At 43.1% G+C, this 16,931-nt stretch overlaps 1 protein-coding gene and 1 non-coding gene across 5 annotated transcripts in view; one reads left to right on the forward strand and one right to left on the reverse strand.

Moving 5' to 3' along the window:
• Positions 1-9,174: 9,174 nt before the first annotated feature.
• TRNAD-GUC (transfer RNA aspartic acid (anticodon GUC)) lies at positions 9,175-9,246 on the reverse strand. The gene has a single exon. It is a non-coding gene; the product is annotated as a tRNA-Asp (tRNA).
• A 428-nt stretch (positions 9,247-9,674) lies between these two features.
• The window catches only part of LTA4H (leukotriene A4 hydrolase), a 38,389-nt gene continuing 31,132 nt past the window's right edge, over positions 9,675-16,931 (forward strand). For 3 of the 4 annotated variants that reach the window (XM_003929587.4, XM_010340180.3, XM_074402390.1), the window contains exons 1-2: positions 9,675-9,916; positions 16,341-16,471. In XM_003929587.4, the coding sequence (XP_003929636.1) occupies positions 9,758-9,916; positions 16,341-16,471 (290 nt within the window). In that variant the 5' untranslated portion in view covers positions 9,675-9,757. Of the gene's footprint in view, positions 9,917-11,262; positions 12,618-16,340; positions 16,472-16,931 lie in introns of those variants that run through there. The other variant, XM_010340181.2, reaches the window with a different exon arrangement.

The raw sequence follows: 16,931 nt of genomic DNA on the forward strand, positions 1-16,931 counted from the left end.
TGGTAAATGCTTTGTTGGGGATATCACTAGGGTATTAAGGGAGTACTGATTTGGGGGTCTGGGGCAGTGGACACCAAGAGAAGGAGTCCTGACATGTTTGATTAACACTTGAATGAATTTTCTCCAATGCCAAAAGTATTTCTTGAGCCTCTAAGGCAGTGATCTCATTTAAAATGCACACAGATCACCTGGGGATCTGGATAAAATTTGGATTCTGATCCAGTAGGTCAGGGCAGGCCTGAGATCTGCATTTTCTTTTTTTCTTTTTTTGAGATGGAGTCTTGCTCTGTCACTCAGGCTGGAGTGCAGTGGTATGATCTCGGCTCACTGCAAGCTCCACCTCCTGGATTGAAGCAATTCTCCTGCCTCAACCTCCCAAGGAGCTGGGATTACAGGTGTGTGCCATGTCTCAGACTCAGCCTCCCAAGTAGCTGTGATTACAGGCGTGCACACCACGATGCCCAGCTAATTTTTGTATTTTTAGTACAGACAGGGTTTTGCCATGTTGGTCAGGCTGGTCTCAAACTCCTGACTTCAAGTGATCTGCCCACCACGGCCCCTCAAAGTGTTGGGATTATCGGTGTGAGCCACAGCGCCCAGTCAAGATCTGCATTTCTGACGAGGCTTCTAGGAGGTGCAGATGCCGCTGAACCTCAGACCCACTCTGTGAGGCCTAAGAGAGAAGGCCACGTGACGGGGGCACTGGCTCCAACTCAGGACAGCCTGACAGCCTATTTGGTTCAGGCCAGCTCCTCCCAAGGACACAAGCAGGGAACCTGCATAGGAGGAGACACAAGTGGCTGGGGAGGCGTTCCAGACTCTGTCTGCAGTCAACCACAGCGTGGGGTGGGGCACCAGAAAGGCATCTGGGAGGAGACCACTTACACCGTTTTACAAAACTGGCAGAACTTTGTCCTTCCTTCATCTCTGGCCTTCCCAGCTGCCTAAACCTTTTCTTGACATGAAGAACAGACTGGAGATGTGAATATAAATATAGAATTCATGTACATAGTTGCACAAGGAAGAAGAAATTTCATAGAAGATAGAGAAACTGGTCAGGATTGCCTCAACCATGTTGTCAGGTGAATATAAAAAAGGCATCTGAAATCATTTCTTCTATTTGCCCACACATCGAAGGGAGGAAGAGAAGGGTGTCAGGCGCACCTTGTTCCCTTAGGGAGGGAGATTCTACTAGACTCTATCCTGGCTGAATGATGTGGGGGCTGAGTACTGAAGGGCAGGAGGAGAACCCTGGCAAAGTTGCGTGGAGGAAGAGTGGGGGCAGGAAGGGTGTGCAGGCTCAAGGAAGGGCAAGAGAGTGCGGAGAGGTAGGACAAACCTTGGTTTAGCACCGCTGACGCAGGGTGTGTAGAGCCATTCAAGTGGAAGCTGCAGAGCCCCGCGGGGCCCGTGGTAGACAGTATGACGTCCACAGGAAGTCAGCAAGCGCTGTTTTTGTTTGTGGTTTGGGGTTCCAGTAACCTTTATTTTTTTCATATCAATAAATAACCTTTGGACTCGGAAATATATTCACATTTAAATTCAAAAGGCTTTCAAGATGATTGAGTTGAAATATCTACTTCTCACCCCTGCTCCTTGGCCTTCCTTCTTCTCCATCCCCACAGGCAAACAATACCGTGAGTTTCTTGAAAATCCTACCAGAAATATTATATGTAGATATGAACTTTTTTTTTTTTTTTTTTTTTTTTTTTGAGACGGAGTCTTGCTCTGTCACTCACGCTGGAGTGTAGTGGCACAATCTTGGCTCACTGCAACCTCCACCTCTTGGGTTCAAGTGATTCTCCTGCCTCAGCCTAGTAGCTGGAACTGCAGGCATATGCCACCACACCCAACTAATTTCTGTATTTTTAGTAGAGACGGGGTTTCACCATGTTGGCCAGGCTGGTCTCAAACTACTGACCTCAGGTGATCCACCCGCCTCAGCCACCCAGAGTGCTGGGATTACAAGCGTGAGCCCCCCACGCCTGGCCTATATGAACAATTTTTTAGAATAAATTATCTTCCCCCTTTCTGCGCAAAACAGTGAGTTATCCATAGTCAGAATTTGGTCAGGCTCCCTGACCATGCTGCTCCTTTATTTTCCCAGATGTCACTTGTCGTCCAAGACTTGGACTTCCTTGGTTTTCCTTCTTCATGGAGGCCATTCCTTTCCAGTCTCCACGGCTAGTGTCTCTTCTTCCCCCTGTGCCATCCACATGCTGAACTCTCAATGTGTATCTCCAGCCCAGTTCTGGCTTTTCTTTTCCTTTTTTTTTTTTTTTTTTGAGACGGAGTTTCACTCTTGTTACCCAGGCTGGAGTGCAATGGCACGATCTCGGCTCACCACAACCTCCACCTCCTGGATTCAGGCAATTCTCCTGCCTCAGCCTCCTGAGTAGCTGGGATTACAGGCACGCGCCACCATGCCCAGCTAATTTTTTGTATTTTTAGTAGAAACAGGGTTTCCCCATGTTGACCAGGATGGTCTCGATCTCTTGACCTCGTGATCCACCTGCCTCGGCCTCCCAAAGTGCTGGGATTACAGGCGTGAGCCACTGCGCCCAGCCAGTTCTAGCTTTCCTTTTGGACTCATATTCATATTGACGAGGGAGACCCAGACATCTCAGATCAACTTCCCTTTTCCTAAGACTATAAACTTCCCCTTTTCACTCCTAAGACTGCAAACTGAAACCCTTTTCATATGTAATTTCTAAGACTGAAAACAGAGACCCTTTTCATATGTTAAGCTATGAACCTAAGATTCTTCCACGTGTAACATCTAAAGTATAAGCCTATATAAAGAAGGAACCTTCCTTTGTTAGGCGAGCTTGGATATTAGGCAAATATGCCGCCTGGCTCCCGGCCGAATAAACTCCTTCCTCCAATATTTGGTGTTCGAGAGATGCTTCCCGAAGCCACTCCTGCAACAGCACGTCCAACTGCCTACTCGGTACTTCCACTTGAATCACAGACACCTGAAATTTAATGCCTGAAAGACTGACAGTGGGCACAGTGGCTCAGGCCTGTAATCCCACCACTGTGGGAGGCTGAGGCAGGAGGATGGTTTGAGGCCAGGAGTTCATGACCAGCCTGGGAAACATAGTGTAGACCCCGGTCTCTAAATAAATAACTAACTAAAATAAGAGAGAGGGGAAAAAAAAGACTGAACTCCTGAACTTACCCTCCCCCACTCTGGTGTGCTTCGCCCACAATCTCTCCTTCTCAGCCAGTCCTACTACATTTTCCTGGTTTATTGGGTCAAAAGTCTTGGCATCATCCTTGACTCCTCTCTTTCCCTTATACTCCATATCTAAACTGCCAAAAAATCCTAGTAGCTCTGCCTTCAAAATTTATGCTGAATTTGATCACTTTTTACTAATGCTACTGCAGACTCTTGGATCAAAGCCACCACCATCTCTCACCTGAGAATCATTCTCCCAGCTGTTTCCCATAATAATCATCAGTAAAACGCTCTAAATGGAAAAGACCTACTTTTTTGTCTTTTAAAACAAGGGAAGAAGGCAAGAGAGTGCATGGGCTTGGGAATTTATTTTCTCGCCTTCTGTCTACACCACCTCTGATCTGTCTCTCATGCTACCACAGAGAAATCTTTCTAAGAGACAAGTACTGACCATGCATATCCTGGTTAAGAACTCAGTGACTTCGTGAAGTCTTGAAGGTAAGTTCCAAGCTCCTTCCAAAGGCATGTGAGGTTCTTTGGAGTTGAGTCCCTCCTTACCCTTCAGGTCGCCTCCTGGGTCTACCCGACATGTCCTCACTTTACTAACTACTGCAGGTTGCCAGTCAGGGCATTTTCTAGGAAGAAGGTGGAGAAAGCAAAGAGGAGCAGCATGTTTCTGGAGAAATAAGACATAAAGGAAGAAGTGGAGTTGTGAGATAGGCTGCTTTGAAGGTGCAGTCTGAGGACAGAGTGCTTTGTGGGAAGAATGAGGTATGAGATGGGAACAGTAAGCAGAGTCAAGATCCTGACAGACCTGCTGGCCACAATAAGACTGGTCACTTATCGGCCGGGCACGGTGGCTCACGCCTGTAATCCAAGCACTTTGGAGGCCAAGGTGGGCGGATCATCTGAGGTTGGGAGTTCAAGACCAGCCTGACCAACATGGTGAAACCCTGTCTTTAAAAAAAAAAAAAAAAAAAAAATTTTTTTTAAAAAAGACTGGTCACTTATCAATCATGAACACTGCTATGGACGAATATACAGAAATAAGTTTGATTTAGCTGGGCGTGGTGTTTCACTTCTGTATGTGGGTTGGGCTATTTCTCATGGCCCAATAATGAGATGCAGATGAACTGGAGAGGAAGAGTGTTTTTATTTCTGTAACCAGAGAGAAGGCCTGGCAATGATCACCAGACCAACTCAAATTTACAACGTTTTCCAAAGCTTATATACCTTCTAAGCTATATGTCTAGATTAAGTGTGCAATCATTAAAAATATAAGTAATTAACTTAATCTGTAACTAAGGTCTGAGTCTTGAAGACCTTCCTGTGGCGCCTCAGTAAATTTACTTAATTTAAATGGGTGCAGGTGCTGGGGTGATTGTCTTTATCTTGTCTCCTGCTAAATCATAAAGGTTTGGGGAGTTCCTTTAGACTCCCAATAAACTTGTTTAAGCATGGTTTAAGGTTCAGGAAAGTCCTAGGTAAAATTCTGGGTTGGCTTCTGTTACACTCCAGACTTTGTATAAAGGTACTGGTGTTGCAGGAGCGGCCACAGGAAACAGATCTCTCAGACACCGAATATTGGAGGAAGGAGTTTATTCGGACCGGGAGCCAGGTGGCATATTTGCCTACTGAGGAGTATGTGAGGGTGCTGTATTAACTTGGAGGATTTTGTACCTTCAGAATTGTTCTTTTCTGGCCGGGTGCAGTGGCTCACACCTGTAATCCTAACATTTTGGGAGGCCCAGGTGGGTGGATCACCTGAGGTCAGGAGTTCAAGACCAGCCTGGCCATCATGGTGAAACCCCATCTTTAAAAAAAGGAATTGTTCTTTCCCAAACGATCTCTAGTTCTGACCCCATGCCTTGATTCCTGCAAAGTCCACCTGAAAATCTGCCCACCTCCCATTCTCCATGCTCAGTCCTACCATTTTTCCTAATAATATTCCGCTCATCCTTCAAATCCCATCTCAAATGCTGTATCAGTCATGACGTTATTCTTGACCTTCCTCAAATAGAACTTGTCCCTCTAGAACTTCATGTATAGTTTTCCTTGGGTCTTGATCTCCTCTTAACACCATGTTGTTTTAGGCCATTAGTATAGCTGGGCCCTAGAGTATAAATTATCCAAGAGGTAGAACAGAGCCTTCCCCAATTATTTTCTCAGTAGCACAATGTAGTAGAATGCATTTAATAAATATCTGCAAATTACATTGAATATTTCAAGAAAGGAAAGGTATATGTAAAGGAAGGGGAGAAAATGTGCAGTCTTTTTGCCCTTTTAAGGGAAGTATTTGTGCAACAATTGAAATTTCCTGTAAATGCATTTCAAAACATGATCTTTGCTAATGTTGCCATGCCTTTTGAGAGGCCTAATTTGGTGTGACCTGTTTTGCTGTACAAACTGTGGTTGCTTCTCATTTCCCAGGTTGTCCTAAAAGCTCTTGCTAACACAAGGAAGAGTAACACTAAAGTTGATTAAAATAGACAAAATAAAAGCCAACAGCAATAATCATATTAGCTAACATGTAACAAATGCTCAAACTGTGCCAATCACAGTGCCAAGCAGTTCCCATACTTTATCTCATTTTATCTTTTCAACAACTCCACAGGCCACAGGTACCTCAATTATCTTGAGGGGATTGAGGGGCTAAGTAGCTTTTCTAGGCGAACAGCAGGGCTGGAATTATTCTTGTTCATATGGCTCTATAAATACAGGAATTAATTCTTTTCATAATATTTTATATATATCATCTTTTTCTTTTTCTTTTTCTTTTTTTTTTTTTTTTTTGAGACAGAGTTTCGCTCTTGTTACCCAGGCTGGAGTGCAATGGCGCGATCTCGGCTCACCGCAACCTCCGTCTCCCGAGTTCAGACAATTCTCCTGCCTCAGCCTCCTAAGTAGCTGGGATTACAGGCACGTGCCACCAGGCCCAGCTAATTTTTTGTATTTTTAGTAGAGACGGCGTTTCACCATGTTGACCAGGATGGTCTCGATCTCTTGACCTCGTGATCCACCCGCCTCGGCCTCCCAAAGTGCTGGGATTACAGGCTTGAGCCACCGCGCCCAGCCTAGATCATCTTTTTCATCTTAAAGTCTCCTTTGGTAGCTAGACTCTGATATTTTACCCTTCTTTTGGTTATCATTATTACTATTATTTGTAGAGACAGGGATTCACCATGTTGCCCAGGCTGAACTGCCTGCCTCAGCTCCCCAAAGTGCTGGGATTACAGTTGTGGGCCATTCTGCCCAGCCTTACCCTTCTTTTACAGATGGAGTGGAAAGCCTCACTTTTTGAAGCACTCTTCATTCACCATTGGATATCAATAATACTCCAACTGGTTGTAAATTGGGAATTTTGTACATTCTATATTTGGGGTGAGTGGTAGCTTAGAAAACAATTCCTACTGTATATTTATTTTTTGATGAATATATTAGTGGAAGAATTTATTTGTGGTTATCTGTGGATATTTTTATTTAAACACAAGTGGCATAAACTCTGTGGGTTCCTGGTAATCAATAATAGAAGATGATGATATTGACATTCTTTTTATTAAAACAAACTGTCCTTCTCCATACTAGATAAAGAAGGTGATTTGATTGTGTATTATTTGAGTAAATGAATTCTATGGTATCTATTGTATTTGTCACCCTAGATTTGGTGACCTCAAAAAATGTTTGCAGCTCTGGGTGGTGACTCACACATGTAATCCTAGCACTTTGGGAAGCCAAGGCAGGTGGATCCCTTGAGCTCAGAAGTTTGAGACCAGCCTGGGCAATGTGGCAAAACCCCGTCTCTACAAAAAATATAAAAATTAGCTGGGTGTGGTCATGGGCGCCTGTAGTCTCAGCTACTTGGGAGGCTAAGGCACAAGAATCACTTCAAGAGGTTGAAAGTGCAGTTAGTTGTGACTAAACCACTACATCCAGCCTGGGCAACAGAGCAAAACCTTGACTCCCCCACCCAAAAAGCAAAACAAAACAAAACAAAACAAAACAAGACCCAAAATGCAAATGTTGATCACAGATTCTTACACCCTATGAATTAGGACCTATGCATATGTAAGGTATTAGATTTCATAGTTTGGAATATTTTTATTTTGTTTTCCTTTGGCCTGCAGGGGCCAACACAAGGAGATGCAGAAATACAGCAGCTTTCTAATTGTTATTGCTGGAGCCAAATTTCACCACCTCTGATAGAGAATTGAACCATACTGGCATGCTCAATCCATCAACTATCCCTCACACCTCTGAAATCTTTACTTTCTTCTTCTTCTTCACTACCTTTTTACGTGCGGGTCGATCCTTCTGCAGAAACTTTCCTCTTCTCTAGAAGCCCTTTCACCTCTGTATCTAAACATGTTAATTTTTCTCTTGCCCTAAAAAGCAAAAATTAAAAAAACACTTTCCCAATGCTGCATTCCTTTCTAGCTACCCCTTAATCTTCCCATCTCACATTGGCCAAGCAACTTGACTGGCTTATGCTCCACCTCCCTCTTCTCTTCATTGCTCAGTCCACTGCTCTCTGGCTTTCTTCAACCAAATCACAACAGTCAACAAAACCACCACCTTCCCCACTCTCATCCCACTGCCAAAATCTAGAGAATTTTCACTTCTTACTTCAGTGGTCCTCTGGACTGCATCTGGCGTTGTTGGTTGAATCTTTCTGGTTTATTTCATGGGTTTCTCTTCTAGCCCTTTTAAAAAAATTGAATTCTAGTGTTTTCCCAGCTTCCGACCTGTTTTCCTTGCCCATCTCTTTACACACTCTTCTTGGGTTGAGCTTACCCATTGTCATAATTTCATCCACCACATTATGTGACGCTGTCTTATCCACCTGACACCTCCCCAGAGCTATGGACTTAGATATGCAAGTGATTCATGGACATCTCCACTTCGACTCCCATAGGTTCTCAAATTTCGTACGTTCAAAATTGAATTTAGCATCTTCCCGTTAAATCTGTTGGATTTAGTTTGAATATATGTCCCTACCAAATCTCATGTTGAATTATAATCTTCACTGTTGGAGGTGGAGCCTGGTGGGAGATGCTTGGGTCATGGGGGGTAGATCCCTTGTGGCCTGGTGCTGTCCTCGCCACAGTGAGGTCTTGAGATCTGATTAAGTGTGTGGCGCTGGTCCTCCACTCTCTCTCTGTCTCTTGCTTCTCCTTGGGCCGTGTAAAGACCTGCACCACCTTTACCTTTTGCCATGATTGTAAGCTTTCCTGAGGCCTACTCAGAAGCAGATACCCGAGCTATGCTTCTTATACAGCCTGCATAACTGTAAGCCAGTTAAGCCTCTTTTCTTATAAATTACCCAGTCTCAGGTATTTATAGCAATGCCAAGTACAGCCTAATATACTGCCCTCTTCATACAGACTACTATCTCTGGTTAATGACTACCCAGCCACTGAAGCTGGGCCCCCTTAGGCTCCTCTCAATCTGTGAATCCACCTATGAAAGTTTTCTTCCATTCATTCCTTACCCTCTATCCTAACTTACCTATGTCAGGCCTCCAGCATTTTCTGATTGAGCCATTTTAAGTTTCCTAAATCTCCTGCTTCCGGTTTTGATACTGCATTTTATAATATGAGTCTGACCACGCGTATCAGTCCCCTGATGAAAAGTCTTCAATGGGTCCCCCACTGATGCACCCAGGATTAAAAGGCCAGCTGTTTAAGGTTTTTCAAAACCTAGCCTCTTCCAATTTTTCCAGTTTTAATTTTGAGGCCCAACCCTAAAGGCAAGGCATCCTTCGGCCCTCCTTCACCTGCCACAAGGGGCCCAGAGCTCAGATAGATGTCCCACCTCTGCACTCCCATTGTGGCTGGTGCATAACTTTTATAGAAAATCTTTAGTTTCTAAGATGGGAATGTTGGCTTTCTCCGTTTGAGATCTGCAGGGTCTCGGTATGTATGTAATAAACACTTAAACTGACAAAGCAGCTCTTTAAATCTTGAGCTACAGCTGAAAGAAAATAACTGTCGCATCTCCCCGTCGGGGAATCGAACCCCGGTCTCCCGCGTGACAGGCGGGGATACTCACCACTATACTAACGAGGAACTGCCTGTTAGAAGGCCTTCTGAAAGACCTTTTCTACGTTTTCGCTCCGCCCCGCCCCGACCTCGCTAAACGCAACGACCAATGACTTTGATTTTCTTATGTTTGCCACTACATCTTCCACCCAAGTTGAACAGAGGCAAAATGGTACTGTTCAGTTTTATCTCCCTCTCTATGTCTCATCAATTCCCTCAGGCCACCCTTCTAACTGCCCTGACTCTCCTCCTCTTCTCCAGCTCCTGGAGCACTCTCAGCCCCTCCCAGCACCCCTAACAGACACGCTCCCAGGTAGCCAAGCGCACGCTTGCCGCGCTGCACCATGGAACTTGTAGTTCCTTCGCCGCCATCACCACAGGTTTCTCTGACTTTAAGAAACTTCCTTTCCCGGCGTGCACCGCGAATCCCTCCTCTTTTTTTTTTTTTTTTTTTTTTTTTTTAATCTCATTCCCTCAGGTTCTCTCAATCGAAGAGTTTTCTGGTGTGGGTCGCTGTGCGGCGTGATCCCCCAGAGCCATGCCCGAGGTAGTGGATACCTGTTCGTTGGCCTCTCCGGCTTCCGTCTGCCGGACCAAGCACCTGCATCTGCGCTGCAGCGTCGACTTTACTCGCCGGACGCTGACCGGGACTGCAGCGCTCACGGTTCAGTCTCAGGAGGACAATCTGCGCAGCCTGGTATGGTGGGGCGCCTGCCCAGTGCCCGCCTCTCCCGGCCCCCCCGCCCCTCGCCCATCGTTCTTCTTCCCTGCGGGCTCCCGGATCTCCGGCTCACCTCGCGGCGGTCCCTGCCCAGCCCCACGTCTACATCTGCTCTTCCGTAGCCTCCACCCAACTCATGTTCGGCACTTCGTCTTCAGTCCTCAGCTCTCCCACAGCAATCCCCTCTCAACCCAACTCACGCCTCTGCATCCCTCCCCTCACCCGCCCGTTTGTACCTAAGTCTCCTTAGCTCCTTGCCGGGATCCTCTCTCTAGTCCCTACGGCGCATCCGAGCGCCTAGTCCACTCCTCTCAACTCACCCAGCCCTTAGGTGTCACCTTTGCGGTATCCTCGTAATCCTAGTTCCCGGCTCTAATTACTCCATGGCCTCCTCAGTGCCTCGGCCTGCGGCCCACAACCCCCATCTCAGGCCCAGGAAAACCCAGCCCCCTGCGCACCTTCTCGGCCAACAGCCTTACCCAAGCCTCGGATCCCATGTACTGTCGATCCCTGATCCCACGGTTCCCTCCCTGGAACCCTTATTTCAATGCACAGTTATGCAGGGCACCACCTATCCGTCTCCTTCCCAGTTCCCTGGATCTCCCTGCTAGTCGTTCTCAAGCCCCTTAGGATTCCCAGCCCCGGGCAGGCCTCTTCTCTCCGCTCTGCTTTGAAACTTCAGTTCCTGCTTGCTAACTTCAGGGCGCAGCTCTTTCTCTTCAGGGTCCTTTTTACCTTTGACTCTTATCAGCTTTCTTATCTTCTGATAATTTAAGGACGGGTGGGACATTCAAGTTTTCTAAGGATGATTCAGTACGCTTTATTAATAGTTGGTTCCAAGGAGCCAAGTAGTTATTTCACTTAGAAAACACGTCTTTCTACAAACTCTCTAACCACTGGAATGAAGAAAGAGTGTCGATTCATGGAATGTTATTCAATGATTTTACCTGTATCATTTAACCTGTATTTAATATTCCTGCTCAAATTGTATTTGGTTTGTACCTTTCACCTGAAGAATTTCATAGAAGAGCATTTTAGAAATAAGAGTGTCATGAAAAGATAGCCAAGTTCGGCTTCTTCACCAGGGCAGGATGCTACACGTGTATTTTACACAGTATAGCATGGTGAAATCTCTTAAAGCACATCAATAAGCAATCAGATCAGATCAGGCAAATAAGAATTGGTGGGTTTCAGGCCTCTTTTTCCTATTTGTGTAATAGATCTGCAATTTGATTTCATTAATACGAACTAATAAGTACTTAACTTTCTTATTCTTTGTCCTTTAACATTTTGCTAAACTCATTTATTTGAAAAATAGGTTGATTCCTCTATATACTGATATGTAATCACCAAAAGTACTATACAAAAGAAAATAAAGGTATTATAAGTAAGAAGGTATCTATTTCCTTGAACATTGCACTTTGGTCTTCTTGAACTACCAGCTATCTTTAATTGCAGTAGCAACTTCGGGCAAGACTGAAGTCCTACTTCAATGCAGTTTCTCCTCATTAAACGAACGAACATTTTAATAGCTGTTTGCTGCTTAATATGGCCTCACACTCACCTCTGTTTTGTAAAATAAAAACCTTAAAAAAATTACTATTTGAAGTTGAGGTGTACATGTGCAGGTCTGTTATATAGGTAAACTTGTGTCATGAGGGGTTGTTGTACAGATTATTTTGTCGTCCAGGTATTAAGCCGAGTACCCATTAGTTATTTTTCCTTATCCTCTCCCTTCTCCTACCCTCCAACCTCCAATAGGCGCTAGAGTGTGTGTTCCCCACTGTGTGTCCATGTGTTCTCATCACTTTTGTAAAATAAAAACTTTCCCTCTATTCTATAAGTAAGCAAGAATCAGGATGTTTAAATTTTGAAAAGAATATCCCAATCTAAAATCCTGCTCATTGTTTTAACATTCCCCAAATCTAGAGAAAAGTAATATTTTAAAATTATGATTTCTGGTTGGCATGTCTGTTTAGCAGATTGAAGCCTGGAATTATAAGAAGTTAGATTTTATACAAGGAAGGCAGTTTATAGTACAAAATGACATCTGTTTATAATTGCTTGCTTACTTATGACAAAAATCTTAGACCAGAAGCTTATCCTTATTAATTAATATTTATTTAAAATTAACTTGTTTCTTTCCTCCAGTAAACTATGGACTCTTGAATGTAGGGACTGTTTCATAACTCTTTGTATCTCAAATTCCTACTATAGTCTATTTCTGGCATGTAGAGGACATTCAGAAGTTTGATTAATGGAGGAATTCAATTAGAAAACAGTGTTTAAGCTTAACATGGGCTACAATGATAATAGTGCAAGCTGTATTTCAGAGGTGAGATGGGAAGACCCATGCAGTACCAGTGCTGAGTGAAGAGAGACGTCATGTCTTCTTTTCCTCTCCATTCTTGGAGTCTGTGATGTTGAGGAATTGCTTAATCAGACAAATTCTCAGCTTTCTAAAATTCTTTTCAAATTTTGGTTTATTTACACTGACATTTGATCCTCCCAATTGATGATGACTTTGAAACATTTGTTTCTTTTCATTGAAACTTTCAGAAATATGTAGGTGTTCTTTTGGTTTGTGGCTCAAAGAGGTTTTAGTGTCACAGCCAAGGCAGAAGCCAGCAGCTGAACAATAGGTGTCTCTGACTGCAAACCGTCTTGTCTTCACTAAGTAAGTGGCTGATTGGGAATCAAATCGAGGTGGTTTTTAGTTTTAGTTTTGTGTTTCACCCATAAACCCATGTTTCCTCCCCCCTCCCATCATATCCCTGTGGATAGAAAGTAGAAAATGTAAATACAGACATCATAATGCGGCATAAAGCTTTTTTTTAAAAACTCTGCTTTGTTCTAGAAAGAATGGAGACTGCTTGAAGCAACATATATAGTATAAGATAAAAAATAATTAAATAATTTGGAGGAAGAGAGAATAAGGATAGGAGAAACAAAATCCACATCATAAAGCCCTCTATACATTAAAAGAAGTGGGCCACAGGGTTGACACGGAGCTTCCTACTAGCCTGTGCAAAAAAGGAATCAGATATATACTCCATCTGAACTGATCAGCTGCCAAGAAGTACAACTGATTTTTGGAGGGTTTGGGGGGCGGGGGGCAGTGTTCAAAGAGTATACTGTGAAATATAGCAAATTATATCCCATCACTAGTAGAGCTTTCTCTTTTAACTATATATCAGCATCTTGGCCTTGCACGTAGTTGATGCTTAACAAATGTTTCTTAAAAAGTACCAAATCCAGCCGGGCGCGGTGGCTCAAGCCTGTAATCCCAGCACTTTGGGAGGCCGAGGAGGGTGGATCACGAGGTCAAGAGATTGAGACCATCCTGGTCAACATGGTGAAACCCCTTCTCTACTAAAAATACAAAAAATTAGCTGGGCATGGTGGCCCATGCCTGTAATCCCAGCTACTCAGGAGGCTGAGGCAGGAGAATTGCTTGAACCCAGGAGGCGGAGGTTGCGGTGAGCCGAGATCGCGCCATTGCACTCCAGCCTGGGTAACAAGAGCAAAACTCCGTCTCAAAAAAAAAAAAAAAGTACCAAATCCAACTTGTCCACTCTCTAGTTTTCTGTATTTTTCTTTCTTATTATAATTTTTGACCAATTTTTAAAAAATAATGTCACTGAAATTTGAAGGGGAATTTTCAAAAGTAATTTGCAAATGATAGTTGAGGCTTAGGACTTGAGATATACAGCTTAAACATTGCATTTTTTCTTTTCTCTTGGTCTAGGATCTGCTTCATGCATTAATTGACACCTAGTATTTTTGAGACACAGTGCTAAAGCCTGTGACTACAGACCTAAGTAACATTCTCTGTTTTAGAAGCCTCAGTCTAATGGAAAAAGAAATCATTATAATGCAGTATAATAAGTCTTATAGGAAAGGGTAGGGCCAACTGCTATAACAAACACAGGGGATATCAAAAGGTTTCATAAAAAAATAGTTGTCCCTATGACACTGTGACACTTCTGATTCTGAACAGATTTGGAAAGTTAAGGCAATATAGAAAACACAATATGTTCCACTGGGAAATGACTAAGTTAATTTATCTATATAAGCATGAGTTGTTATAAATACAATGTACTCAAGTTTTTAAAACAAATTAGCTATTTTGAATAGCTATTCAGAACTAGGTATGAAGAGACTAGAGAGGTACTAGAATATGAAGAAGTAACCCTATTATTTTTAATAAGCTATAAACCATATCCTCTACTAATTTATAGTAAGGATAACAGATGCAGTACCCTAAAAGAAAGTGTCCTGAAATAAATAATTGCCCATTAGGAGGGAAACAGATGGTACTCTCATATCAACTTCAGCCTTCTTAAAAAAATAAAAAAAGGAAAACAAACCAGGATGAAAATTTCTTCCCAAACAAAAATTGTTGACTCCAGGGAGGTGGGAATCAAGTTTAGTGATTGTCCTTGTGACAATTTTTAAACTTATTATGCCTGGTTAGCTAATATAAAAGAGGGGCAGCTTGGAAATGGCGGGTTCTTGGCCTTATAGCCAGGCCAGATTTCAGAAAAGGAAAAAAAAAAATGCCAGAGGTAGGGAGATCTGATGGAAAGCAGTTCTACCAGTCCAGGGCCTGACCTGGGATAGCAGTGGAAGGAAAGGAAAAGTTATGAAGACATTGTGAAAGAACAACTTCTAAGTGGCTGCATGGGATTAGGAACTGGGATCATACCTTAGGTGACTGGAAGAATTCTTTTAACAGAATCAAGAAATCTGGGAAGGAAGCTGATTTAGGGAGTATAAAAGTCATGTTTGGAATTTTTAGGAGCCTATTCAATGTGAGGTGCTATGTCCCATGGGAATGTTGAGCAGGCAATTAGACTGCGGTCCTGGGGAGGGTATGCAGCTGTAGAAATAGAATGGCAGGCATCTTCACAGAGATACTAGTTGAAGATGTGGGCATGAGTAAGAGCTAGGGAGTGAAGGATATGGCAAGAAAATCAAAGGACCGGGCCTGGAACATTGGGATATAGCCATATTTGGGAATTGGAATAAATAAGGGGAAAGGAAAAAAAAAATAGACAAAAAACCATTTGTGATTTATGTGTCCAGGCAAAGAAGCGAAGGAAGGGGTTTTAACCAGATGACATGGTCCATAAGGGCTGTGAGTAGACAGAGGTCAACGTTATTGGACAGAAAATACTTTGTTGATTGGGGTGGGGGCTGCCCTTTCCCTAGCAAAGGAGCTAGAAGCCAGATTGAAGAAGGGGAGAGGGAGAATGATTGATGAGGAAGTAGAAGAGGCAGCCATAGATTGTCCTTGGAGGTTAAGAAAGGAAGGAGGGGCTGGACGGGGTGGCTCGTGCCTGTAATCCTAGCACTTTGGGAGGCAAAGTTGGTGGATCACCTGAGGTCAGGAGTTTAAGACTAGCCTGGGCAACATGGTAAAACTCCCTCTCTACTAAAAATACAAAAATTAGCTGGGCATAGTGGTGCATTCCTGTAATCTCAGCTACTTGGGAGGCTGAGGCAGGTGAATCGCTTGAGCCCAGGAGACGGAGGTTGCAGTGAGCCGAGATTGTGCCACTGCACTCCAGCCTGAGCAACACAGTGAGACTCCCGTCTCAAAAAAGGAAGGGGGAAAACTAGAATAGTTAGTGGGTAGATCCATCAAGTAGAATTTTGTTTATGGTTAGGAACCTCAGTCTTGTGGCATAGAAATGTTCAAGATTCTAGGATAGGAGATTAGTTGAGAAATAATTAAAGGTTATGATTTCTAGGGCTCAGGATTTAGGGGATAGAAATACTCCGACACTTATTGCCACTCCTGCCCAAAGCAGTTAGTTGACATTAATTGGCCATGGCAAGTAGATAGGGCCCCCCAACTCTCTGCAGAATCATTTGGTCCAAGTTGCCATACCAGGTTGGGCTTTTTCTAGATATACAGCAACAGTGATACACAGTCTGCTGATTTGCTTAACAAATGCAAAGGTTGAAAGTACACGGAAGTTGGACTACATGAGTTCTAGGAAGGAATATATTGTGTAGTATATTGAGGAGCCAGAGTGAAAGAAACTTAAGTTATAGGTAAAGTTTTTCGTAATAGAGAAAATTTTCGGAGACAGAAGCAAACGTATTTTGATTTAGATTTGACTGTTACTTTAAAGCCCCAAATTTGTGTGACTGTCCTAGGGTTACTTAACAATATATATGCAAATCTTAGAACCCCAAAATTTTCAGGACGCTTAGAGTCCGAAAAAATGAGACCTAGACTAACTTTTGACTCCTTTAATTCTTGTAATTTCACTCTGTATTTTACTCTCCACAAGCAACTAGTTGTTGTAATCTGTATCTAATACTAGTTTTTTTTTTTTTTTCTGGTAAATAAAATAATTTTCTTACTATTTAAAAATACTAATTTTAGGTTTTGGATACAAAGGACCTTACAATAGAAAAAGTAGTGATCAACGGACAAGAAGTCAAATATGCTCTTGGAGAAAGACAAAGTTACAAGGGATCGCCAATGGAAATCTCTCTTCCTATCGCTTTGAGCAAGTATGAATGTTGTGATCTTTCTCTTTTATAGCTAAATAGTGGGGGAACATATTTTTAACTAATATAGATGTTTTTCCTTTTTAAAATTTAGTTTGTAAATATGTAATGATTGGTATACTACTGCTGATCTGTTCGGATTACAGTTGGTACAGCAGTTACAATTTTATATACTGAGGATACTAAAAACATTGTTTGTCTATACTCCTCACAGCAACGACTTTGGGAACTGTTAGTTTTTAAATGATTCATCCTTTCAGTAATACCTAGAGTGATGGTGGGGGCATGCCTCGTAAGGAGGCATTTCAAGATAACCTGGGCAACTTTTTTGAGACAGAGCCTACCTCTTTTTTTTTTTTTTTTGAGGTGGAGTTTCGCTCTTGTTACCCAGGCTGGAGTGCAATGGCGCGATCTCGGCTCACCGCAACCTCCGCCTCCTGGGTTCAGGCAATTCTCCTGCCTC

This window comes from Saimiri boliviensis, chromosome 7, assembly GCF_048565385.1.
Source record: "Saimiri boliviensis isolate mSaiBol1 chromosome 7, mSaiBol1.pri, whole genome shotgun sequence".
NCBI classification, from domain to species: domain Eukaryota; kingdom Metazoa; phylum Chordata; class Mammalia; order Primates; family Cebidae; genus Saimiri; species Saimiri boliviensis.